The sequence below is a fragment of the Phyllobates terribilis genome, unplaced genomic scaffold, assembly GCF_046119375.1.
Source record: "Phyllobates terribilis strain yellow unplaced genomic scaffold, ASM4611937v1 Scaffold_7__3_contigs__length_470593459, whole genome shotgun sequence".
NCBI lineage: Eukaryota > Metazoa > Chordata > Amphibia > Anura > Dendrobatidae > Phyllobates > Phyllobates terribilis.
Genome location: NW_027362767.1, coordinates 323,921,158 through 323,946,719, shown reverse-complemented (window position 1 = coordinate 323,946,719; position 25,562 = coordinate 323,921,158). Strand labels below are relative to the sequence as shown.

Genomic DNA, 25,562 nt, shown 5'->3' with positions numbered 1-25,562 from the left:
CGACTGCTAGTACTCCCGGCCTGAGCAGGGGAAAATAGTTCTATCACCGGCGACTCTCTGGAGACACAGAGTTTATATATAATCAAGCAAGGGTGTGTCAATTAGCAGTAGAAGTTGGAGATCACTGCTGGGTCCTAGCGTAAGAAGGATACCACTACACTCCAGAGATGAAAGGATCAAGAAGGTGTCTGCAGAGTCAAGCGCAGAGACCTTCTACAGCCGGATCCAGAACGACTGTCAAACCTGATACACCCATGACAATAAGCCAGTCTAGCAAAAAAGATTGTTGGAGCAAAACAACACCAATTTACTAAACACTGCATTCTTAATGATATGATATTGGTTCTTTGTGGACTGTTCTAAAAACAGAAAATAAAACCAATGCCTGATATGGCCAGGTGTAGATTTATGCCAAAATTTCTACCATTTTCAACTTCAACCAAGTCTTCTTTTTATCTCACAATTTTGTTTTTGCTGCATAGTTTGTCTTTTTTTTTTTTTAGATACAGGGAGAGAATCTGCATAGAAATCGTATGTACCTTCACTTTTCTGAAGGAAATAAAACATGGTTTCCTCCATGTACTACGATTAAAATCTGACAGATTTCTTGGCTTTCTGGGTGCATTTAGAATTCTAGAATGATAGAGTTGGAAGGGACCTCCAGGGTCATCGTGTCCAACCCCCTGCTCAATGCAGGATTCACTAAACCATCTCAGACAGATGTCTGTCCAGCCTGTGTGTGAAGACTTCCACTGAAGGAGAACTCACCACCTCTCGTGGCCACTTGTTCCACTCATTGATCACCCTCACGGTCAAAAAGTTTTTTCTAATATCTAGTCTGTATCTTCTCCGTTTCATTCCATTGCTTCTCGTATTTCCATGTGCAAATGAGAATAAGGATGATCCATCTACACTAACATCCCTTCAGATATTTGTAGACCGCTAATAGGTCTCCCTTCAGTCTTCTCTTTTGCAAGCTAAACATTTCTAGATCCTTTAACCCAGGGTTCCCCAACTCCAGTCCTCAAGGCCCACCAACAGATCATGTTTTCAGGATTTCCTTACTATTACACAGGTGATGGAATTATTGCCTGTGCAGGTGATGCAATACTAAGGAAATCCTGAAAACATGGCCTGTTGGTGGGCCTTGAGGACTGGAGTTGGGGAACCCTGCTTTAACCGTTCCTCGTAAGACATAATTTGCAGTCCGCTCACCATTCTGGTCGCTCTTCTCTGAACTTGCTCCAGTTTTTCGATGTCTTTTTTTAAAATGCGGCACCCAGAACTGGTCACAGTATACCAGATGAGGTCTGACCAAAGAGGAGTAGGAGTAGAGGGAGAGGGGGATAATTGCTTCACGTGATCTAGACTCTATGCTTCTCTTAAAGCATCCCAAAAGTTTCCACAATGTTTTAATCCTAAAGCAGAAATATTCTGACAAAACAAGAAAATAAAAAGAAGGGATAATATAATTACTTAGTTTGTTTTCTTCTATTATTGATAACCAATGGCAACAGAATACGTGTTTGGAAATAATTAAAAAAATATATATATATATCCAATTTCAGCAGAAAAGTGAATGCAGCTGTAACATATGATCTTTAGGCTTCTTGCAAAAAAGTATGCATAGAGGTGCATGGAGCACACCATCAGAGCTTTATTCCCCACAAAAGGCAGCTATTTATGATGCGCCCAAGGGATGGGGACTCGGCGCCCGGGCCTTGCTGTTTTGGTTTATGGGGATGCCGCGGTGGCCGGCTCCCGGGCCTGTATCCTGGGGTCACTCTTAAAAGAAAGGGATAATGGGGGAAAGGTGTATGGGATAGGAAAGTTCATGACGCCACCCGTGGTGTCTGGTGAGACTCACCAGCGCTGCTACAGTCCTCTGAGGCCGGTGGTCAGGCAGCTTAGTTGGTGCGGCTCCCCACAGGTGGAGTGGGGCCTCAGGGCAGCGTAGGAGAAGGGATGCAGGACAGAGGGGACCCAGCCGGGTCGGAAGAAGAATAGGCACACTTACAACAGTTCACTTCAGTACCTTTACTGGTGGTGTTTCAGGCACGATCCAGGGCACTGTAGGGTGAAGGGTGCATTTCAGGACTCTCCCCAGTGAGCGGGTGTGGGGCCTCCTGTTTCTTGCATTTTCCTGATAAGTTTATGACCTGCCTGGAGCTAGGCCTAACTTGGTCTCTGTCTTGCACCGGCTGACCTGGTGGTAGGGCCTTCTGTTGGAGATCACCCACCCTCCCTGGTTTCTTGGGCCTCAGTGACTCCTGACCCTGGTATATCAGTCAGCTTTCGGTGTTCCTGGGACATGTAGTTCGCCAGGGGTTCCGGTAGTTTCTGCTGGTCCTAGAGATCCCTGCAGACGTGGACCCGATGTCCGGTAAATGGTTGTGGGGTGAGCTGGTTAAGCTCCTCTGCCCCCTATGTAGCTGCTTTCTCCACTTGCCTTCGGCCACGCTCGGGGCCCGCACTAGGCTTCACACTGGCAGTAGGCCTCGCTACTCTTCACCGCTCTTATGGCGTCGGCACGCCTTGGGCTCACTAACCTGAGCTTTTTGAGTCTGAACTCTCTAGAGGGACTGTAACTACCTCTGTCCCCTGAGGAAACTGTTCTCTAGACTGTGTCTCCAGGCTGTAGATTCCAGTCTGACTGCCTAGCTCCACCTTCCCTATTTATATCCCTATCCGGGCTCCCTCTGGTGGTCTGAGGTGGAAGGTGGAGGTGTGTGAATGCTATGAGGGCCTCTTGTGGAGGAATCCATCCATGCACCCCTCCAGGATCTGTGGCACCAATGCGCAGCAGGGCGCCACATTTACATCTGACTGACAGAGCATTTTATGGCAACAGTACATACAGCGTGGCATGGGATTCCTTACTCTGTCCTACACGACCTGTACCATGTGCTTGAGAATCATTAATTGGTGTAGAAAGGTTGATGTGTCAAGAAAACACTTGAAACTGTTTCAAGGTTGAAGTTATTCAACATGGCATCTAAATACCATATTTGGATACAGAAAACATATGTCAACTTGGCCACAACTTGGGTTTAACAGCCAGGTTGAACAACTGTAAAAGGCCCCTATCCACTTTTATCTAAAGTTAGGGTTTAAAATCATCAGCTTTGCCTATCAGCCGACCAACTGAATGTAGGTCCACACAGTCTTTTTGCCAAGTTTTAGAGGGGGATCTGGGAGAGTGTCCACTCAGTGACTATGCACACAGCTTTTCAAGAGGAAAAATCTTCAAATCCTTCTCAAAAAATGGAAAACTCCTCAAAGAGAGGTTCTGCTCAGTTTCCTCTTGCAAGAAAAAAAAACACTCATCAAAAAGACTCCATATGTAAATAGCAAGTTTCTGCTCCAAAAACTCCTAAAAAAAACTCAGTGTGCATATACAGTAATGTTAAACAAACAAAAAAAACTCGAGCTGTATAGGCCAAGTTTAAAGGAAGATAAATAGACACATATAAAATCAATATAATTTATTTCAATAGTTTTAAAATATATTTTTTTATATAAAAAACAGGTGCCTTCAAATATTACAACAACCAAACCTCCAACATAGCTATATTAGTACATGAAAATTAGCCCATCCATGGCAATTTTGATTCATTGATCCAATATTGCACTAACCCTATTATAAAGTGCTGTTGCCAATTAATCCGTGAATGAAAAATGCATATAGAACTCCCCTGAAACAAGGTAAAGTGCAAGTGCAAAAAGGGGGGGGGGGTTGTTTTAAGTATGTGGAAAGATTAGCATCAAAGTAGCAGCACAACACAAAAATATTTTACAAACAGAAGTTCAAATATTGGAGCATATAGCCCCTGTATGCTATAAGTAAGTCAGCAGATAAGTACAAGGTATAAAGGCATCAGGCTAATGCATATTAAATGTACTAATTACTAAGGCTGTGCATATAGTATAGCTACATATAGGGTGTGTTATGACAAAACATTAAAGCCAATGGAGAGAACTCACATATAGTAATTCAATAAGTTGATCAGAGGAGGGATGGTGAAGTTAACCCCGACGACGCCGTTTCGCCACAAGCTTCAGTGCCCCCATTGAAGAAGCTTGTGGCGAAACGGCGTCGTCGGGGTTAACTTCACCATCCCTCCTCTGATCAACTTATTGAATTACTATATGTGAGTTCTCTCCATTGGCTTTAATGTTTTGTCATAACACACCCTATATGTAGCTATACTATATGCACAGCCTTAGTAATTAGTACATTTAATATGCATTAGCCTGATGCCTTTATACCTTGTACTTATCTGCTGACTTACTTATAGCATATAGGGGCTATATGCTCCAATATTTGAACTTCTGTTTGTAAAATATTCTTGTGTTGTGCTGCTACTTTGATGCTAATCTTTCCACATACTTAAAACAACCCCCCCCTTTTTTTTTGCACTTGCACTTTACCTTGTTTCAGGGGAGTTCTATATGCATTTTTCATTCACGGATTAATTGGCAACAGCACTTTATAATAGGGTTAGTGCAATATTGGATCAATGAATCAAAATTGCCATGGATGGGCTAATTTTCATGTACTAATATAGCTATGTTGGAGGTTTGGTTGTTGTAATATTTGAAGGCACCTGTTTTTTATATAAAAAAATATATTTTAAAACTATTGACATAAATTATATTGATTTTATATGTGTCTATTTATCTTCCTTTAAACTTGGCCTATACAGCTCGAGTTTTTTTTTTTTTTTTTGTTTAAAATTACTCTGGGAGTGATAACCTTGACCTTGTTGAGATATACAGTAATGTGTATGGGGGCCTTCTGACTCTCCACAGACAGAAGTCATCGGTAAAGAGAAGGTAGCAGTTCTGTCAGCAGAGCTAATCATTCCTATGTATGGGGAGTCAGAGGATATCGATGTTAAGCCAACGATCGCTTAGCCGACAGCTTTCTAATGAGGGTGGTCAGCTTAATGGCCAATGTAGCCTAGCTGCATCGGTGTAATAATTGTTCACTCAATCGCTGTTCAGACTACTTTTATCTAATGTGAATGTAAGGAGATGGACATACTACCCACGAGTATGAGGGTATGTGCCCACGATGCAGAAATGAAACAGAAAATTTCTGCAGTGTTTCTGCATGTTCTTGGCAGTCAAAAACGCTTGCGGATTTTACACACGTTTTTTGCAGCGTTTTTACTTGCGGATTTGACTTGCGTTTTTCAAATGCATTGGGACCTTAAATCCGCCTGCAGAAACCCACAAATAATGGAAATGCTGCGAATTTTTCGCAAGGAAAACCCGCTGCGGAAAATTCCGCAACATGGGCACAGAACATGCAGATTTTCATTGGGAATCATGCTGTGTGCCCATTACGCGTTTTTCAAGCGTTTTTGATGCGGAGTTTCCGCAGCGTAAACGCTTGCAAAACGCTTGGTAATCTGTGCCCCATGATCCCCAGTGAAAATCTGCATGTTCTGTGCCCATGCTGCGGAGTTTTCCGCAGCGGATTTTCCTTGCGGAAAAATCTGCAGCATGTCCATTATTTGTGCGTTTCTGCATGCGGATTTGAGGTCCCAATACATTTGAAAAACGCAAGTCAAATTCGCATGTAAAAACGCGTCAAAAAACGCGCGTAAAATCCGAAAGCGTTTTTGACTGCCACGAACATGCAGAAACTCTGCAGAAATTTTCCGCTTCATTTCTGCATCGTGGGCACATACCCTTATTGTAAGGTGTAATGTGTACTGTGACATCCGTTATTGGGGACAGTGTTGCGTTCTGCCTGACAGTAGGGAGAGTTAAAGTTTATAGCTGGGACTAGCCTAGAGCGGGAAGGTCTAATGTGAAGGGTCAGAGGCAGTTTCCTGTCAGGACAGGAGATGGGGCTTAGCCTACAGTCAAAGCAGATCTAAGGTCTGACTAGTCAGCAGAGCCGTATGATGTGGGTGTCCCTGATGTGACTGGAGACCGAGGCACTCGATAGCGAGATCCGGAGTAGAGACCAGGAAAAGCGACAGAAAAACAGAATGATGAACTGGAGACAGGTCCTCGGACAGGACGCCTAGCAGTACGACCTAGAATTTACAACTCAGAGGTAACGGGCCAGGATGGAAAATGGAACGTTAGTCGAAGAGAGTGCCCTGGGCAGGAGTTCCAAGGCGTCAGCAAGCAGAGAAACCAAGTACTGCCCATAGTGGCAAACTAGTTCCCCTAGCGGAGAAAAAAAAAGGATGCGGAATGGCGGTTTGAGGACAGGGTTCTTACTTATTGGACTGTTTTACTGTGCTGGGTTGTGGTGAAGGAGGAGGAATTTGGGGACAGAAGCAAGTAAGCATGATGGGTAGAGAGACAGTGTGTGAAGATGCTACATGTTGTAAAGGAAACGTTTGTGAAGTTATGCACCTGCTATCTATTGTACACAGTTCTCACCAAGTCATTGTAAAAAACTGGTTTATTATTCACCGATTGGCTGGCCAGGACCAGATTTTGAGAGGTTCAATTAGGGAGACAAAGTCACCGGCATCATGCGGCCTGCAAGAATGTAATGCCCCCGTAGACCAAGTCCACACACCAAGCCGAACCCCCATCTTCATGTAGCGTGCCAGGGCGTGAAAGACTAGCACCTCGCCCTCGGCTGCCGCTCCACATTACATGAATGGCCACCATTCACATTACCCTGCTGTAGAAGGCATTCACATTGTTGACACCAATGCCTGTGAGATACAGATTCCATGCTGATCACTCATTTGACTGATCTGATCACTCATCAGCACCTCTGAAGAAAACTTCTACTACAACAGAAAGTCCATGAACGCCTGTGTCCCTGCTGCAATATCCTGGACAGTTGGGATCAGAAGTTCTGGTGTCTCTGGATATCCACATTATTGTGGCGATCTAGTATTACCAACCAATGTAGTTTAGTGAATATCTTGGGTAAAATATTCTATAACAATTAATTACAGTAGAAATGTTAGGTTGTGTGCCCATGGTGAGTTTTTGACTCTGTATTTTGGCTGCATCAAAAACACAATATACTAAAGTTCCAACAGAGTGGGTGCTTTTTTCGCTCAATGTGAACTGACCTGCGATGCGCGTTTCAACTCCACAACAAGACAATTTCTTTTGTGGGTACGCTGAGTTTTATGTGCAGATTTTCAATATAGAATTGCAAATAAAAAACTCTCATGTGTTTTTAGTGGATTTTCACGGCAGAAATGCATCCAAAACGCATGTAATCCGCACATGACTATCAAAGTTTTGTCAATATCAAATAGAAGGATGTATCAAAAGAAAGCAGCTTTATTTAAAACATGACACGCCAACAAGAAACAAAAAATGCATTGTCAAAAACGCATGTAAAAAACGCACTCAAAAACTCAATGAAAAAACTCAAGTAACCTAATTTACTTAATAGGTGCAGAAAATCTGCATCATCAAAAACTCACAAAAAGCTCATCATGGGATTATAGCCTTAATATAGTACTGAATTTTATTTTGTATACAAACATCTTTATAAGTCACAATATCACAAGAACGGTTGTCCACTTCTCAATATATTCAGATGTTTGCCCAATCTTGCAAGAAAGTGTTAACAAGCTACAAAAGTTTCTCAAGCTCCTCTGTCTGGTTATAATGGAGAGCAGCTGGTCGGGAGGAATTGTTTTTCAAAAATGTAAGAAGAGGAAATGCCTTTGGTGCAATGGGTCACATTCAGTCTGTAATTACACAGAAAAGGAAAAAATACACATGCTTACAAGGGACTGCACCAGTACTAAACCGTTTATAACAGGTCAGCTCACATAGAAAACTGCAAGTCCTGAACACTTACATCTTGGAGCTTCAGAAAACTGATACTACAAGAACAGAGCGGACCTAACAGACCGGCTCCTCATACCCATCACTTGTATTAGCAAAAAAGTTTTGTTTCTACAAGGGCATCAGGTTTATAGTTCTGCAGAACTCAGCGACGTCCAATTATGCATTAAGCAATTCAATTAGTATATAGGGACTGGAGGCATCCTTATCCTGAGAATACCGACATTCAAACTGTGGCTCAGCTTCCTTAAATTCACACCTAAACTTTTACTCTACAACAGAACCCATCTATGAGCTAATATCCTGGCCTCCAGATTGATTTTAAAAGGGAACCTGTCATATTGAAAATGTTCTCTGACCTGAAGGCAGGATATTACAGAACATGAGGCGCTGAGCAGATTTACGTACATTCTTCCTGGAAAAATTTCAGTGAAACTTGCATTTTATTAAAATCCCTGGTGTTTGTATGCATACAAGTCCAATGCGTGGTCCTATTCAAGGACTGCCGTCTTTCCTGTACGACTGAGCATGCAGACTTTTTGTTGCACCTCCCTGCCTCCTGGACACAACATGCACTCTGGGGAGGGAAAAAATAAGACTCACATCCATCTCAGTCATAGCAAGGCAGACTGCCAGCTCAGTGAGATTTAAGGTAACTCCTCCTATTAGACGCTATAGAGAAAGTATGGAAAGAGAAGTGAGGACTGAGGAGCACTCAGTACAGTGGGAGACCAACTGCAACTTTCTGCGAATGCATTTTCACTTCAGTGCTGAATTCACAGCCGTACAGCTCAGTACTTCTGCATAATATCTTCAATGATGCTGCTTCAGTCTGTAGGCTACATAGCCAATGATAACCCTACTCTGTATGATGAGGAGCATCTAAAATAAGAAAGTCATCTGCAGATGCTAGAAGCGCAGTGTTTTTGGTTTTTTTTGTTGTTTTTTTTAAATGGGGGGGGTTATTAAAGAGCTCTTCATTCACTGACATCAAGCATAGAAAATGGTGAGTAATGAAGCAGACATAACCATATGAATAGCAAGACTCAGTCCCAACATTTTTCATGAGACCACCGATTAACAGTAATACAAAGTCTTCCCCTCTTCACTGAATTGTAAGAACTGCACCTTCTGGATGAGATTTTGCATGATAAGAAAGCAAGTTGAAATAACAAAAAAAGCTGTTCTTAATTTCTGATTGTTCAATAATCCTGCCCCATTTAAGTCGAATAAGTCATAATTAAGGGAATTTTATTGCATGAGGCATCTCAGCTACTGCCATAATCACAATCTTGTCTGATGTGAGCAGCAGAAACAAGTCCATGTTCGTTTAAATAGGACAACAATGGATATTATGATCTTTAAAGAATAGGAATAAAAACAAGAAATGACGCTGCAGTAAAGTAGATAAATATCAGGAGAAAACAAAATGACAGCAAAAGAAAATCTGCTAAGTACAGGAAACACTGCGAATGTTTGTGACTCAGCGGGTAGCAGACCCAACATCAAAAGTTTAAGCAAAATGCAGAACTTTTATCACTTATTTTCTCGTGACTTATCTGTGCCTATAAAAATTTCTTACAAGTTTATGCTTTTCAATGTTGGTATGTGAGTTTTTTCCTAATTTGAAAGTATAAGTCTAAGTTTCAAAAGGTTGGTTTACACAGGCAGCAATCAAGTTCATGTAATGAGTCAATCAGCATTCCCTTCGAGACATTTTACATGAACAGATACAAACTGCATGTGATTGAATCAGTAAAGGGGTTGTCTGGTCAGAATATAAAGGGGACCTATTCTTATGAATAGGAGCTATTCTGTGGTACCTGGCAGCGGTCACTACACATTGCATGAAGCGGTCAATTCAACGTGTTTATAGCCGACCGATCTCATATTGATGACCAATCCCAAGGATGAATTATCATTGTATTAAAAGGGGAGAACTTCTTTAATGCCGTCATACAGTACCCATAAAATTTGCCTATTCTCAGTAGCACACTCCATTTGTGCTGCTGACAATGATGATTTTAAGGCCACATAGATGAAATCAGAAGCCAACAAATGATGTTTTACTCATTTGTGGGCTGATTACTGCCATGTTTGCATGGTCGAGTGATTGGGCATGAGCATCCTCACCAACCCTCTTTTGAATTAAGGGGTGTTAATCTCAACTTGCTTGATTTGAACCTACGACTTCAGATTTTTTTTAATGTATTATGGTACTACTTTCATAGTAGTTTTATAGATATTCTAAAACAATTCCAGTAAATAGGAAGCTAGCCATATTAAATAGCTGGGAGCCAAACACCCCTCTACCTCAACTCAAACCTAGTCAGATTGGTTAGCTTAGCATGCATCAATAAACCACTTTTCTTCAGAACCAGTTTTATGGCTATGTTCACACAGAGTTTTTGAAGAGGACAAATCAGTCGATTGTTTCAAGCACAAACCACATCAGGAAATAATTATGTTTGGGGAGTTTATATTTTCCTGAGGATTTTTTTTCTTGAAGTTTTTAAGTCTTTTGGAAGAGGTTTTTTTTCCTTTGGAAACCATTTTTTTTAAGCCTTTATTTTGACAATGCTTAGATTGGAGCAGATTCCATCACAATGCGCTTCAAAGTTACATTTACTATTTTTGACCCAGACTTTTTTTTTTTTTTTTTTTAAACCACCTTAACAAAACAGTCAAAAGACTCCTAATGTGAAAAACAAATTAACAGAAAAGTTTTTCAAGTGTTTTTGAAACAGTTTTTAAAGTAGGATTTTTTCTTTTACACGTTCCAAAAATACCTTGTTAACATAAGCCCAATACTTTCTTTGGACCAGTTTAATATAGAAAAGCCCAACGTACACAGCATTCACAGGAACAAGTCGCAAATGACAACTTGTCCCAGAAAGACAAAATGTTGGACTGCAGAACTGTAGGCAGTAAGATTTTTTGTAATTCAGTTTATATTGACTTATTAAAAGTCAGTGAAAAGCCCGACTTTAGTCTGAAAACCAGGACCATCGATGAAAATACTTGGACCAAGTTGTGCTGACAATTAGATGTGCTTCATATGTAGACTGTGAGCCCTCGCGGACAGGGTCCTCTCTCCTCCTGTGCCAGTCGTCGACTAGTTTTGTTTTTTTTCAAGATTATTGTAATTGTTTTTGCAATGTATACCCCCTTTTTCACATGTAAGGCGCCATGGAATAAATGGCACTAAATTAAATAATAATATAAAACTGCACATTTATGTAAAGACACAATTAGAAATGTAGAGAAAGAAATAAATGGAGTGGAAAAACAAATGCACAGAACAACCAGTCTACAAACATAAGTTAAAAAAAAAGGTGCGGAGACTTGCTGCTAGTGTTAAATGTTCCTCCTTGTAGTGTCATAAACAAGCAGTCCTTACAAGTAAAGCTGGCCAGATTTCCTGGATAAAGCTCCCTTTTCTGGAATGAAACATACCACTGACCAACAAAGCACAGCATTTCCAAGTCCATTCTGCTGTTTGCAGAGAAAACTAAAAATTATGAACTGCACCCAATGTTCGTATCGAGCTTTAGTGTGGCAGTTTCCAGAGGTGGACTACAAGCTGATGCATTCTATATGGAAGATCAAAATCTACCCCAACATGAAACAAGTTACAATAAAATTCACATTTCGACAATGTGTTACACAAATTTAAGATTTAAGAGGATTGTCCTGTAATGTGAAACCATCATTATTTATCTGCCTGTTATCAGAGTTATCTTTGTCTTCTACATCAATATTTTTCTCAATACCTTCTACACCAAGGGTGCACAACCTCATGACCCCGGAGTCACACATGGCCCATGATGCCATTCAGCGAGGGCCTCAACTTTCTGCACACAGACATACTTGAAGAGGAGTAGCACAATACATGAGAGAAAGAAAGAATACAAGCAGTATGGCCATCTCAGAGACCGCCATATATTTGATAGATGGGGCATTTCAGAAAGGAGTAGATTATGTGGCCAAGAATGAGAGCAGCTGTCTCCAATGTAGTTAATGAGAGTAGTGAAAAACACCAAGGTTACTTACTGGTAGCCGGTTTTTCCTGAACCCATGACAGCACACCTTGAGAGAGAGGGATCCGTCCCACCAAGGACAGGAAACCGTCTGAAATAAAAGGGCGGTACCTCTCCCTCACTTCAGTTGATTACAGAGCATTGAGAGGACCTCCAGAAAAGGTTAGACACATAACCAACACCTACAATATATATAATCACCCAAAACAAAGTGCTCACCAGGGTGTGAGAAAGACAGGAGGGAAAAACTACGGGTGCTGTCATGGGTTCAGGAAAAACCGGCTACCGGTAAGTAACCTTGGTGTTTTCCCTTCCCCTCACCCATGACAGCACACCTTGAGAGAATTATGGAGAATATGAGCACCCTAGGGAGGGACCACTGCCAGAAGTACCCTTCTCCCAAAGGTGAGGTCAGAGGAGGATAGATCCAACCTATAGTGCTTGTAGAAGGTGGATGGTGCAGACCAAGTAGCGGCTTTACATATCTGGTCAATTGAGACGTCTGCCCTCTCCGCCAAGGAGGTTGCGACAGCTCTGGTGGAATGACTTTTAATACCATCCGGTGCCGGAACGCCTGTAGATATGCAAGCTAGACAAATGGCCTCCCTAAGCCACCTAGAAATAGTTCCCTTTGATACCCCGTGAACTTCCCTACTCCCCTGAAAGGCCAGAAACAAGGAGTGGTCTTTCCTCCACTGCCTAGTCATGTCTATGTACTGTAGTAAAGCCCTTCTAACATCTAGATTGTGTAATCTAACCTCCCTGGGGTTTTTTGGGTTACTGCAGAATGAGGGAAGTAAATCTCTTGATTACAATGGAATCTGGAAACTACTTTCGGAAGGTATGCTGGATCTGTACGTAGGACGACCCGGTCATCATGAATTTGGGTGTATGGGGGATCGACAGAAAGGGTCTGCAGGTCACTCACCCTACGGGCTGATGTTAGGGCCACTAGGAGAATGGTTTTGAGGGTGAGGAACTTTGGAGAGATAACCTGCAGAGATTCAAATGGGTTGCCAAAGAGTGCGTTTAAAACCAAATTTAGGTCCCAGGGAGGAACTCAGAGCCCAAACTGGCTTAACTCTGGAACAGGATTTAATGAATCTAGAGACCCACCCGTTCCCCGCCAGGTTGCAACTATAGAGCGCCCCTAGGGCGGACACCTGAACTTTAAATGTTCGTGTAGCTAACCCCAAGTCACGTCCCTTCTGTAAAAACTCTAGGACATCTTTAATTGGACATTTATCCGACAACGGAGAGTCTATAAAATCCAGGAATTTTCCCCAGATTCTGCTATAAATCTTAGTTGTTATGGGCTTCCTACTACCCAATAGGGTGGAAACTAGGCCTGGTAAAAAAACCCTATTACTCAGTAACATCCTCTCAAATTCCAAGCCGCCAGATGGAAACCTTTGGCTTGTGCATGGAACATCGGCCCCTGGATGAGAAAGTCCAGCCTGTCCGGCAGAACCCAGGGATCTGAGACCGACAATAGATGAAGCAGGGAGAACCAGGGTCTTTTTTGGCCAAAAGGGGGCTATCAGAATTATCCTTGCCCCCTCCTCCCGAATTTTCCTCACAACTGCCGGGATCATTACTATCGGTGGAAAAGCATAGGCCCTCCTGAACTTCCAGGGTATCTGGAGAGCGTCTACAGCCCTGGTGGTTAACAAATCTACAGTGCCTACAAGTAGTATTCAACCCCCTGCAGATTTAGCTGGTTGACACATGCGGAATTAACTTGGCATTGTGACATTTGTACTGTAGATCAGCCTGGAAGTGGGAAATGCACTGCAGCAAATTTTGTTTTTGTTTTTTTTTTTTGTTTTTTTTTAAAAACGTTAAAAGTGAATTCAGAGTGTCATTTATTATTCAACCCCCTCAAACCACAAGAATTCTGTTTGGTCCCCCAAAAGTATTAAGAAGTAGTTCAGGCACCAAGAATAATAAGCTTCACATGTGTGGATTAAAGATCTCTTTTGCCAGCCTTTTCTGACTATTTAAGACCCTCCCCAAACTTGTGAACAGCACTCAGACATGGTCAACATGGGAAAGACAAAGGAGCATTCCAAGGCCATCAGAGACAAGGTCGTGGAGGGTCACAAGGCTGGCAAGGGGTACAAAACCCTTTCCAAGGAGTTGGGCCTACCTGTCTCCACTGTTGGGAGCATCATCCGTAAGTGGAAGGCTTATGGAACTACTGTTAGCCTTCCACGGCCTGGACAGCCTTTGAAAGTGTCCTCCCGTGCCGAGGCCAGGCTTGTCCGAAGAGTCAAGGCTAACCCAAGGACAACAAGGAAGGAACTCCGGAAAGATCTCATGGCAGTGGGGACACTGGTTTCAGTCAATACCATAAGTAACGTACTCCACCGCAATGGTCTCCATTCCAGACGAGCCCGTAAGGTACCTTTACTTTCAAAGCGTCATGTCAAGGCTCGTCTACAGTTTGCTCATGATCACTTGGAGGACTCTGAGACAGACTGGTTCAAGGTTCTATGGCCTGATGAGACAAAGATCGAGATCTTTGGTGCCAACCACAGACGTGACGTTTGGAGACTGGATGGCACTGCATACGACCCCAAGAATACCATCCCTACAGTCAAGCATGGTGGTGGCAGCATCATGCTGTGGGGCTGTTTCTCTGCCAAGGGGCCTGGCCATCTGGTTCGCATCCATGGGAAGATGGATAGCACGGCCTACCTGGAGATTTTGACCAAGAACCTCCGCTCCTCCATCAAGGATCTTAAGATGGGTCGTAATTTCATCTTCCAACAAGACAACGACCCAAAGCACACAGCCAAGAAAACCAAGGCCTGGTTCAAGAGGGAAAAAGTCAAGGTGTTGGAGTGGCCTAGTCAGTCTCCTGACCTTAACCCAATTGAAAACTTGTGGAAGGAGCTCAAGAATAAAGTCCACATGAGACACCCAAAGAACCTAGATAACTTGGAGAAGATCTGCATGGAGGAGTGGGCCAAGATAACTCCACAGACCTGTGCCGGCCTGATCAGGTCTTATAAAAGACGATTATTAGCTGTAATTGCAAACAAGGGTTATTCCACAAAATATTAAACATAGGGGTTGTATAATAATTGACCCACACTTTTATGTTTAAAATTTAATAAAATTCAACTGAGCAACATAACTTTTTGGTTTGTAAGATTTATGCTTCTGTTCATAAAACCTACTCTCGTTTGCAGTTTGAAGGCTCTAACTTATTTGCATCTTATCAAACCAGCTAAATCTGCAGGGGGTTGAATACTACTTGTAGGCACTGTATGTCCGGTGACCCCCATAGTTGGATAATCTGCTGGAAGACTATCGGGTTTAGGGCCCACTCTCCTTGTCTTAAAGTGTGGCGACTGAGAAAATCTGCCTTTGAATTTTCCACCTCCCGGATGTAAAGAGCACTGAGGGATGGGAGATGCTGTTCCGCTAGTTACAGGATTCTGTTTGCCACTACCATCAGGGAAAGTGATCTTGTTCCTCCCTGGTGATTTATATAAGCCACTGTCGTCCGATTGTCGGACCTGATCTGGACATGGCGACCCAGCATGTGGGGAAGGAAGCCTATCAGGGATTTCGTGACGTAGCCAGAGCCCCTGAACCGAGAGATTTGCTAGATGACCGCCCCCCCAGCCGGAGCCACTTGCATCTGTTGTAATTGTATGGTCGACTGGTCTGGACCACTGCAAGCATGAGGTCAGATTCTCCCTGTTTGTCCACCATGAGATGGAGTCTATCGTCTCTAGGGAAAGAGATAGTCCTCTTTCTAAATGTCCGTTGAAGGATTTTTGCGCTGACAGGACCTCCCACTGAAGAAGCCTCATATGACCTTGGGCCCATTTGACTGCTGGGCCATTCTTAATGATACTCAACACCCAGGGATTTGAAGTAATGGCTTCCCAAGCTGGGATAAAATGGGAAAGCCTTTCACCGACCTCTAGCCCTGCGTCATTGGGAAGATTTTTTGGTACTGGAGGATGGCCCCCCAAACATGTAACCAGAGTCTTTTTTTTTAGATCTGGGCTCTCATCTTTTCCTTTCTCCAGAAGGGCGACCCCGGTTAAATATTTTCCTCCGAAAGTAGGACCTTTTAGTGTCCCCCGTGAACCCTGGGAAACCTCTCTTCCTGTCGCCAGCCTTCTCCAAAAGTTCATCTAGTTTTTGGCCAAACAAGAGTTTACCATCACAAGGAAGGGAACATAATTTATGTTTAGACTGCGGGTCTCCTGGGCAACTCTTGAGCCACAGGGCTCGTCTGGAAGCATTAGAGAAGTTTGCAGACCTGGCAGCGAGTTTAACCGAATCCGCTGAGGAGTCAGCAAGGAAAGCGGACGCTGCCTGTAGTAAAGGTAGATTGGAGAGCATTTTATCTCTGGATATCTTTTTATCCTTGAGTTGGTTTTCTAATTGTTGAAGCCACACCATGAGTGACCTTGCAACACAAGTGCCTGGTACAGCTGGTTTCAGGCCCCCTGCTGCCGCTTCCCAGGTGTGACGCAGGAAGCAGTCTGCCTTCTTATCTAGAGCATCCTTTAGACTCCCCAGGGGTAGGGACGATTTTTTGGATGATAGGGCGACAGACCCGTCAACTTTAGGAATTTTATCCCAGGACCCAGAGACACTATCCTCGAAGGGGTACCTCCTTTTGGAGGATGAGGGCAACACTCCCGATTTCTCAGGCTTCCTCCATTCCCGGTCTATAAGGGTCTGAATTTTAGGATTCACTGTAAAGGAGCATCTCTTTTTTTCCTGCGAACATAATGTCTTCAAGGGACCTGGCTGCCTTCTCCTCCCTCAACCCCATGGTTGATCTGACAGCTCTGACCAACTTGTCCATACCCTCAATAGGGAAACAGGGCCTACCACTGTCTGATGAAGAGGAGGATGAGGATTCACTGAGGCATGGATCCTCCGACTGGGAGGATGAATCATAGTCGGAGGAGATATCCTTATGGGATCTCTTTTTCCCCTTAATTAAGCCTTTTAGGGAATCTTGAACCTCTGTACGGATTATGGATCTCAAATTAGAAGCAAAATCCGGGGTCCTCTCCGCTATGGTTTGGTTAATACAGCTAGAACAAAGCTGTTTCTGCCAATCTATGGAAAGGGGGACTTGGCATAAGGCGCAAACCCTGTGCTTCTGTTTGGCGCTACTCTTCTTAGGTTCCTAAGGAATGAAGCACATAATAACTTTCCATTACTATTAAGTGACATTCACGAAGATCACTCATCCCTGAAGTCACAAAAGGGTACCGGATTTGGAGGCTGTGGCGGGATATAAGATGTATCCCTTCTGGATGGCCCTGAAGCGTCCGACACCTTACTTCTCCTGCTGCCGCTACGGTTACTTGAGCGGCTGTCCGTGTGAGAGGCGTCCGACTGCTTCTTTCGCTGGCATTGCTGAGGTGGAGGGGTCAGCTTCTGCTGCAACTGGCTGTCCTTGTCCTTCTATACCAGAAGCACGGTTATAGGCAACGTTTACCAGGACAACCCCCCCCCCACCTAAAATAGGGCACATCCGGAACCTCCTCCGGTTCAGGTGTCCTCCCCTCTCCTGACCCTGCAGGCCGAGGTTCAAAAAGCCAGCCGGCAAGCGCTTATAGGGCGCTGCCATGATGGATCCGGGTGCTGCCCCCCGACGTCATCGGGCACGCCTCTCCCAGCGTGCACTGCGCCGTGACATCAGGCGCGTCATACCCGGAAGACGCCGCTCCTGGCGTGCGGCCAGCCAGGAGCCTGCGGCAGGGAGAGGACAGCGCAGCGGTCTGTGGGGAGCCGGAGCCCTCCTCACCGCCTGTGCACGCTCGGACACGGCTCCAGGGAACCGCGGACGGCGCTTCTGGACCCTGGAACCCGTTGCACAGGTTGGCGCCCGCTCTTCCACACCGGAACAGGCCCAGGTAAGTATGAGCATCTTCTTTCAGACAGGTTCCCATCAAGGACAGGAAACCAACTGAAGCGAGGGAGAGGTACCGCCCTTTTATTTCAGACGGTTTCTTGTCCTTGGTGGGGCGGATCCCTCTCTCTCAAGGTGTGCTGTCATGGGTGAGGGGAAAATTTGACTTCTTCAGTAATGCATATATACATTGTTTCTAGCTCTCAGAAACACAAGCATGGGAGAAGTTTGCCACCATTTTCCATATTTGTGAGATTCCTGTATAGTAGTGGTGAAGGAGGTAGTTTTCCTCTGACACTGAAAAGGGGTAAAAGTGTGTTCCCAAAAGTTAGACTCCTCTGGGGCTGCAGTTTAGTCCAGGTAGGGGTTAACTGTGACAGCCAGCCCAGTAGAGGGAGGGGGAACCCAGTGATAATGTTTAGTACAGGAAGTGAGCTCAGTCAGTGGTGTGTAGTACTTCAGGAAGCGGACAGGCTCTATTCTGGGTGCTAGGGTAGACAAGGGCTTAGTATCCCGGGACAGTGGATCATCAGACAAGAATACCTCCACAAGAGTCCCCTTAGCCAGCCTAGGTACCTCGAGACGGTCGTCGAGGATCTAGAGGCGCAATCTGTCTGCAGGCTTGCAGAAGAAGTTAGGACTCAGGTCTAGTATGTGGAGAGAACTAGGATCCGGATATACTGTCTTTGGTGAGGAAGATTCTTTAGAGCTAGAGAATACAGCAAAAGAGGTGCTTCATCTAAATTGGGAACCAGTGCTAAAGTTGTATCCAGTACCTGGGAGAAATATGACAACCCGTTGGGCCTTATCCTTTATACCTGCCTGCAGATACTGCCAGTTACCAAGTAAAGTTCCAGTTATGGTTATGAACTTTGTGTCCTCTGAATTCATTGCTGCCCTAGTTCCAGAAGAGAAATTCCTGGAGACAGAAGAGACCGGCTGGTCAGAAGTAAGTGGAAAACACCACATACACAGCAGCACACAAGAGGGAGGACACACTTTGTCTGTAGGGTGCCAGAGCGAGCAGGGGCCACAGGTCACCCACGACTACCTCGCTGGGTCACCTTACACCTGCAAATGGTGGAATTGGCACCTAAGAAACAATTATGGTATATACTATACATGTCTCAGATGGTAATCCCTCTTTAAGTTTTGCTGTGGAACTTGATATTGGTTACATTTGATAATGTGCCACTTGGACCGGAATAGGTTGTGTATCCTACACTACACAATGAAAAATGACACCAGAGCACATTCAAAGTTAGGATCATACACTGTACCGTACCTATAATAGATGATACAAAATACCCTCTTGGCTTAGCTTCACCACAGAAAGTAAAAGATTTGAAGCAACCAGTAAAGAAAGCCATAATATTGTCACTATATACTTCCCAGTCCCAAAATGAGAGAAATCTTCATGGTTAATGCTAGAGATGTGATAATCAATTCACAGGACTTCAGCCCAATGTCCAGGTCAGTAATCAGTGACCGCTGGATGGGAGGCCTCTGCAAATCTCCTTACGTCCCGGCATCCCCAGCGCTTCTTTTTATTAGCCAGAGCTGACACAACATCATAATTGAAGGGTGATGCACATCGTGCCAACCCAGATAATCAAAAGAGGAGCTGAAAATTTTGGAAGATAAGGAGATTTGCAGGTCTATTGGCCAGGTCAGAAATTTGTCACTGCTGAACAATAGACCAAAGCCCTGCGAATTATTTTTCCCATCTCTCGTCAATGTATATATCTATAGTGAGCTTTAGGTATCCATATATGATGGTCTCCCAATTCCATCAGATACAACATAAATATTTAGCAAAATTAAGGCTTAAAGGGGTTAACCCACCATTATTTGTTGCCCATCTACAAGATACATGATAAAAATGGATGATTGGTGGGAGTCTGGCTGCTAAGACCCCCACTGATCAATAAAACAGGGGTCTTCTGTCTCCTGTGTGAATGAAATGGTAGTGTGTCCGCTTTACTACTGCTTCATTCACTGTTTACGGGAGAGGTGGTCACAAATGCAGACTTTTGCTCCCTTAGATCCAAACAAGTAAATGGAACTATAGTCACTTATGTGCACCACTGCATTATTAACATGGGACCATAGGATCCCTGTTCTTGGGCTCAGTGGGGTCCCAGTGGCTGGCCCCCGGATAATACATTTATCACTAATTCTAGTGTTCACTAGAGAACTCCTTTAGGGGTCGTCCCCCTGGAGCAGAGGTTACCATAACCCACAATGCAGAATAAGCTGTTCTGCAGATACATAGACCCAGGGCAAAATTGGTTTACTAAATAAAATGAAGTCCCCAAAAGGTTGAGCAAATGAAAATCCTATTTGGAGCCAATCACTTGCAACTAGGCTCTATTTCACAAATAACCTATTAGGACTTACGGATATGCCCTGTTTGTGTTCGAATAAAGAAACGGTACAATTAAATTATTGGAAATATGTACATGTATAGAGGAATATAAAATCCCCAGTTAGACATGGCTCAGGCCCCACATTAATAAAGAGAAAGTTTACAATGTAACTTGTGTATAGTTTGGTTATGGGGAGACTGTCATCTCTAGAACTGCTATTTACCTGCAGGTATAGGGTTAATCTGAAAGAAAATGGCAATTAAATACTGTGTAGCCAGGTTACTGGAACAGCAGCTACAGGGAGAAAATTATGTTTTATTCTTTCTGCAGCTGCTCAATTCCAGTCATTGTGGTGGTGCAAAGAATGGTTACAGGTCGCTTTAAAAGGTTTTTTTCCCCAAATAATAAGCTATCCCGTATCCATACTTGATCTCACTCCATTAATTTATAATGGGACCACACTAAATAACCAGGTGCAGTACCCAGCTTTCTCCTGCAGTCCCATAGACAATGAATGGAGGTTGAGCATGTGCACCTCCAATTGGTGCACCTCTATTGCTCTACAGGGCCTGTTTCCAGAGGGATCACTGGACAGACCCCAATTATTAGCAAGTTATCCTTGAGTAGATAGAGAACAATCATTTATTGTAAACTTTGCTTCCCTTGGCTGGGAGTTTTAATACTGGACTTTCATAAGAAGTTTATGCTCTTTGGAATCAAAAATAGGAAAAAAAAATGGGATAACATAATTAGAATAAATTATTAATAATTCACTTCTACACTGGAATAGTGTGAAATATAACTATACGCAGAAGCTACAGAACTACATCAGCTTGCATATAGATGCTTTTGACATTTTCGAAGTTTCTACCCTGTAAGGATTAGGGCAAAATAAAAAAGTTCTGTACAGTAATAATATATTACGTTACGACAGCCCAGGTTGTATAAGAACGTGTTGCTCTTCTAGGTTTGCACCCATCATGTGCCAATCTGTAATACTGCCCACTGTTGGCCAAAATGCAGCATTACATGTAACAATAATAGAAAAGTAACCCCTTAAATCGGCTTAACTTTTTTTGGGACGGTAACAATATAGTTCATTAACCCTTTGTGTTTTTTTTCCCTAATAAAGAACACATGCTCTATTCAGCAGCTGTATAATCACATTTCTAGCACAAACCCTCCGTCGGCCTTATTACCCATGTTCAGTTAATACACAGATTGTTTTACAGCCCTTATTCATGTCAATATGGGCCATAAAGCAATCCAGGTTCCAGTGAATACATAAGATTGACATACAAGGCAGCACGGGGAATACAGAGTATGTGCACTCATAACTATCCAAACACATTGGCGGTGGCTCCTCTGCCAACTAGTACTGTGCCACTTTGCCCGAGCACTGACATTTCCAAAAATCATAGAATAAAATCACACTAAACAAGAAATCAATAGAACTGTAATGCAAATGCCTACAACCTTAAACTTGACTGCAGATAGGGACAAAGACCTATGAAAGAAAAAGTGAAGTGTAATAAAGAAAATACAAAATAAGAAAAGTAACACTTGGTACGGTTGGAAAAAAAGATACGCAGCCATCAAAGTCGCTCTGTTAATATCTATGTCATGATTTCCGTTTATCACAAAACCCACAATACAGTGTTGGATTCATGACATGATCGACCCTATTGACTGAAGATCCATCATCAGGTTTCACCTCGGGGTCGGTCGTTTTAACTGGAAAAATAGTGCTGCATGCAATGCTATTTTACCTGTAAAACATGATGGAATATATAAGAGCTTAGACTTAGCCATCACTATAAAACACTGTCATAGGAAAATACACAAGCAGCTACAAACGGTTCTTTATTCTAAGCCTCGAGTGAATAAGATCTCAGCTGTAGTCAACATTTGCCACACTACCCACGTCAGAAAATATTCTACCTTTACTGTCAGCTTCTTTCATCTTGGCACATTTTTATAAGACACCTACAGGAACCCTCCCTTCTTGAAGCAAAAGTTTACATACTTTCACTTGGGTAGAAATGAATCTCCCCAACCAATCCCTGAAGACCTGGAGTGGATCTGTTCCAAATTATCAGGCCGCAGATGTTTCCTGCCAACATTTTTTTGGTTAATAGGATTCAGCCTATAAAGGTAAGGTGTGCACATTATTGAAAGAGTTTTTTTTTCCTATCTGCTTTTATTCTGCAATTCTACATTCATGTCAAGAACTACACAAGTTCAAGCAAGTAGACTGCAAACTTGGAAAAAGTTTCAGGACTCCTGCAACATGTTACACAGAGCGATCAAGAAAGACTATGGAGGGAATATGAACCATGGACTTTGAGAAGTCTGAGGAAGTAGAATGAGGACTTGTTTGCAAACATGAAGACAAGACCATTGATCACCATAGAAGCTTTCAGCTAGCGCCACACTCAAATAAACCCTGAAGTGGCACATGCACATATTAGCCTTTATAAGAGCCACGAATTTCTTAGCATCCAAATTGAAAATTCTTTCATAATCCACTGTTGTGCCTGATGCTTCAAAAACTTAGAACCCCCCCACCATATTTATATGAGCCAAGTATGGCATATAGGTTTCCCTAATGTACCCCATTTTAGTTTCCTAACAAAAGCTAACATTTTGGGACGTAAATAGAAATGTCATTAAAAAACACCAATTAGCCATATCTTTAAACCATATCCATCAGCCTGGGGTCACAAATGTGAATTTTGGACTAAAGCTTCCAACAATGGAAGTAGACAGTAGGAGTATAATGAGTGTTATAGTCAGTGCAGTATATAGGAATATACAGCTGTTGCAATAACACAGTTGCGCCTCCCACTGGTAGTGGCTATAGGATTTTATTATATACACACATTGAAGACATATTACCGATTTCTAAAAGAAAAGACATTTTTTGATTCAAACAATAATAAATGTATAAATATATATACACACACACCCAGTAACTAATTCATAACAAGATACATTTTATAATCGGAATTTCTGTTCCGACAACAATGTCTCCCACATATCAAGTACTTGGTGACAATTATATAGTTGGGTAGCACAGCAATTTACTAGGGAACGATCAATCACAACATTTTATATGAACAGGAGCTGTACAGATATTTTAACAGTAAATGACACTATGTGCATGCTTGAAAGATAAGTAATGGACAAAAAAAAACAAAAAACTACAGCGCTCCAGTCGTCACTTTTAAGCTATAGATTGAGCAATATACATACATGTCTCCTATAGAAGGCGAGTAAAATGTATGTCACTTGATCCTATTGTTTAAAGGTTTACAGCTGAGGGGAGAAGCAGCTTTTCTTCCTACAGCCTCAGTTTTGTGGAAGGCAGCATCTATAGAGAGAAGCAACAAAGGAACAAAGAATGCAGAAATGACTTACTTTTTACCTTTCAGACAACTATACAATGCAGACATTGTCTGACTGCTGGAATCCACTTATTGCATGGCCTTCCCTGCGGTGTCCTGAGCTCCGGCTGAAATAAACTGGACAAGTCCTCACAATCCAATGCTGTAAATACCCACACATACAACACCTAGTCTGTGCCGAGGCACCAGTCCCAGCTAGCAGACAGACCATGATCTCTCCGGCTGGGAGTGAGGAGGTTGTGCTTATTCCATAAATGGATAATCCGAGCAGCCGCCTCTTTTCATTCTCATTCTGTTGGGAAAACAGTATCCCTAGTGCACAACACCAGGAACAGATTGACAGCTCTGCCTCAAGGCAACTATCCCATAGGCCATCTGAAAATTTCTGCAGCCATGCTCGTAGGACACAATTTAGGACAATTGGATTTTAGTAAAGATTTTTCCATATTACAGACACATGATTTTAATTGTCTACAAAGCAATCTGATGGCGAATGACAGAAGAGCAAAATGACCTCTCTATTAGGCTAGGGTCACAAGACCGTATGTTCTCTCATCCAAGAAAAATCGATCCAATTATGCTAATCACACTCTGATCAGAGTATGATCCGATTCTCAGATGTGGAGCAAATGGAAAAGAAAATTTTTTCTCCATCTCCATTCTGTCAGTCCGGGATGTCATCCAGTCTGTTTTTTTGGGTTTTTTTTGACGGACACATAGAATCACATGGCTGAGTGTGATCCGATTTACTGATGCAAATCGTGTAAGCTGCGATTATTTCCTCGGAAAGACGCTGTACGAGGGAAAAAAAAAAAAGGACAATGTGCACGGCCCATAGTATAACATGGGTCTGAGTGTGATCCAATGTTTTGTCAGACTGCACAAATATAGCATGGAGGATGCCTTATAAAACATACCTTTTATTAATATCAGTAAAAGCAATCTAAAGATGGGAGTGACCACTACTAACCGCTATACTTTTATTACTCCAAAAATATCAGTGTATATACTTAAAGACCCCGATATAGGGTCCACTAAAGTAAGCTACTCAGATGACCAACCAATTTTAGTTACCCAACAGACTGATAAAGCCCCTTAAGTGAAGTCAACTACTTTTTCACCACTCAGTAAATACCTCTATCTAAAGTGTTATAGTGCATAAATCATAACAAGGATAAAGACATGTGTAGATCTCACCTGTTATGGCTGTGAAGGAGTCCAGGGAAATCCGTCAGAAATTAGTCACCTGGATACAAATTTTACTACCCCTTGCATTGACCCCCACCCTAACAAGGGCAGTAGCCAAGTGTGGTTATCAAAATCCTGCCCTCATTATTCCTCCCTCCCGACGCGTTTCTTTCTCCGTGAGGAGAGGTCATCAGGGGAGTGTACTGAATCAATCGGGATATGCCATATGATAGAGCATTATTGGTGTGAGACCCAGTTGCTAGATATAACAGCTTAGCAAAAAGTGGCCCAGTGCCCAAATAAAGTGCTCAGAGCCTAAAAACAAAAATGAAAAATAGAGCTCCCACATTGGTGGGTCCCTCTATGGAGGTGTAGAGAGCCGCACTCTCCTAATCCAATGTTTTGTTGGACTGCACTCGGACTGAAAAAAAAAAAAAAAAAAAAATACAGTCATCTGCACAAGAAAAAGATTTCTAATATTCCACATAAGATAAAGGAGAAGTATCAAGGATAATGTTTTTTATCTGCTATTCATGAGGTGCTCCAATTAAGAAGAGGTAGATGTATCTATCATCACTACACAGTCCCAAGGTTGAGGGGGCGGCTTGGTGGGCACATTGCATTGCACTGTTCAGAGCCAATCAGAAGTGGTGCCCAGATGGAAGTGTCAGCTCCTCCCCAACGTCTACTTCAAAAAGTCAGCAAGTTAGAAGATAAAAGTGCTGATAGGTTAGTGTTATGATAGGCTACAAGCACTAAGGAAAGACAGGAGATCTGTCCCTACAATAGAACTAAGCTAGATCCCTACGATGTAACGGGGAACCTGCTCCTGCGATCAGACCCGCTAAAGTCCTCAGCTAGTCTG

The 25,562-nt window shown here is 42.9% G+C and overlaps 1 protein-coding gene across 7 annotated transcripts in view; it reads right to left on the bottom strand.

The window, feature by feature from the left end:
* The window catches only part of KIAA1210 (KIAA1210 ortholog), a 131,876-nt gene that overhangs the window by 68,863 nt on the left and 37,451 nt on the right, over positions 1 to 25,562 (bottom strand). Inside the window, exon 1 of one of the 7 annotated variants that reach the window (XM_073641176.1) lies at positions 23,530 to 23,761. The exons of 4 other annotated variants lie outside the window; for them this stretch is intronic. Coding sequence is in view for 1 of the 3 variants with exons in the window: in XM_073641173.1 (XP_073497274.1) it covers positions 23,523 to 23,557 (35 nt within the window). In the remaining 2 variants the exon portion in view is untranslated. Of the gene's footprint in view, positions 1 to 1,215; positions 1,435 to 23,522; positions 23,762 to 25,562 lie in introns of those variants that run through there. 2 more of the 7 variants (XM_073641173.1, XM_073641179.1) reach the window with 2 other exon arrangements.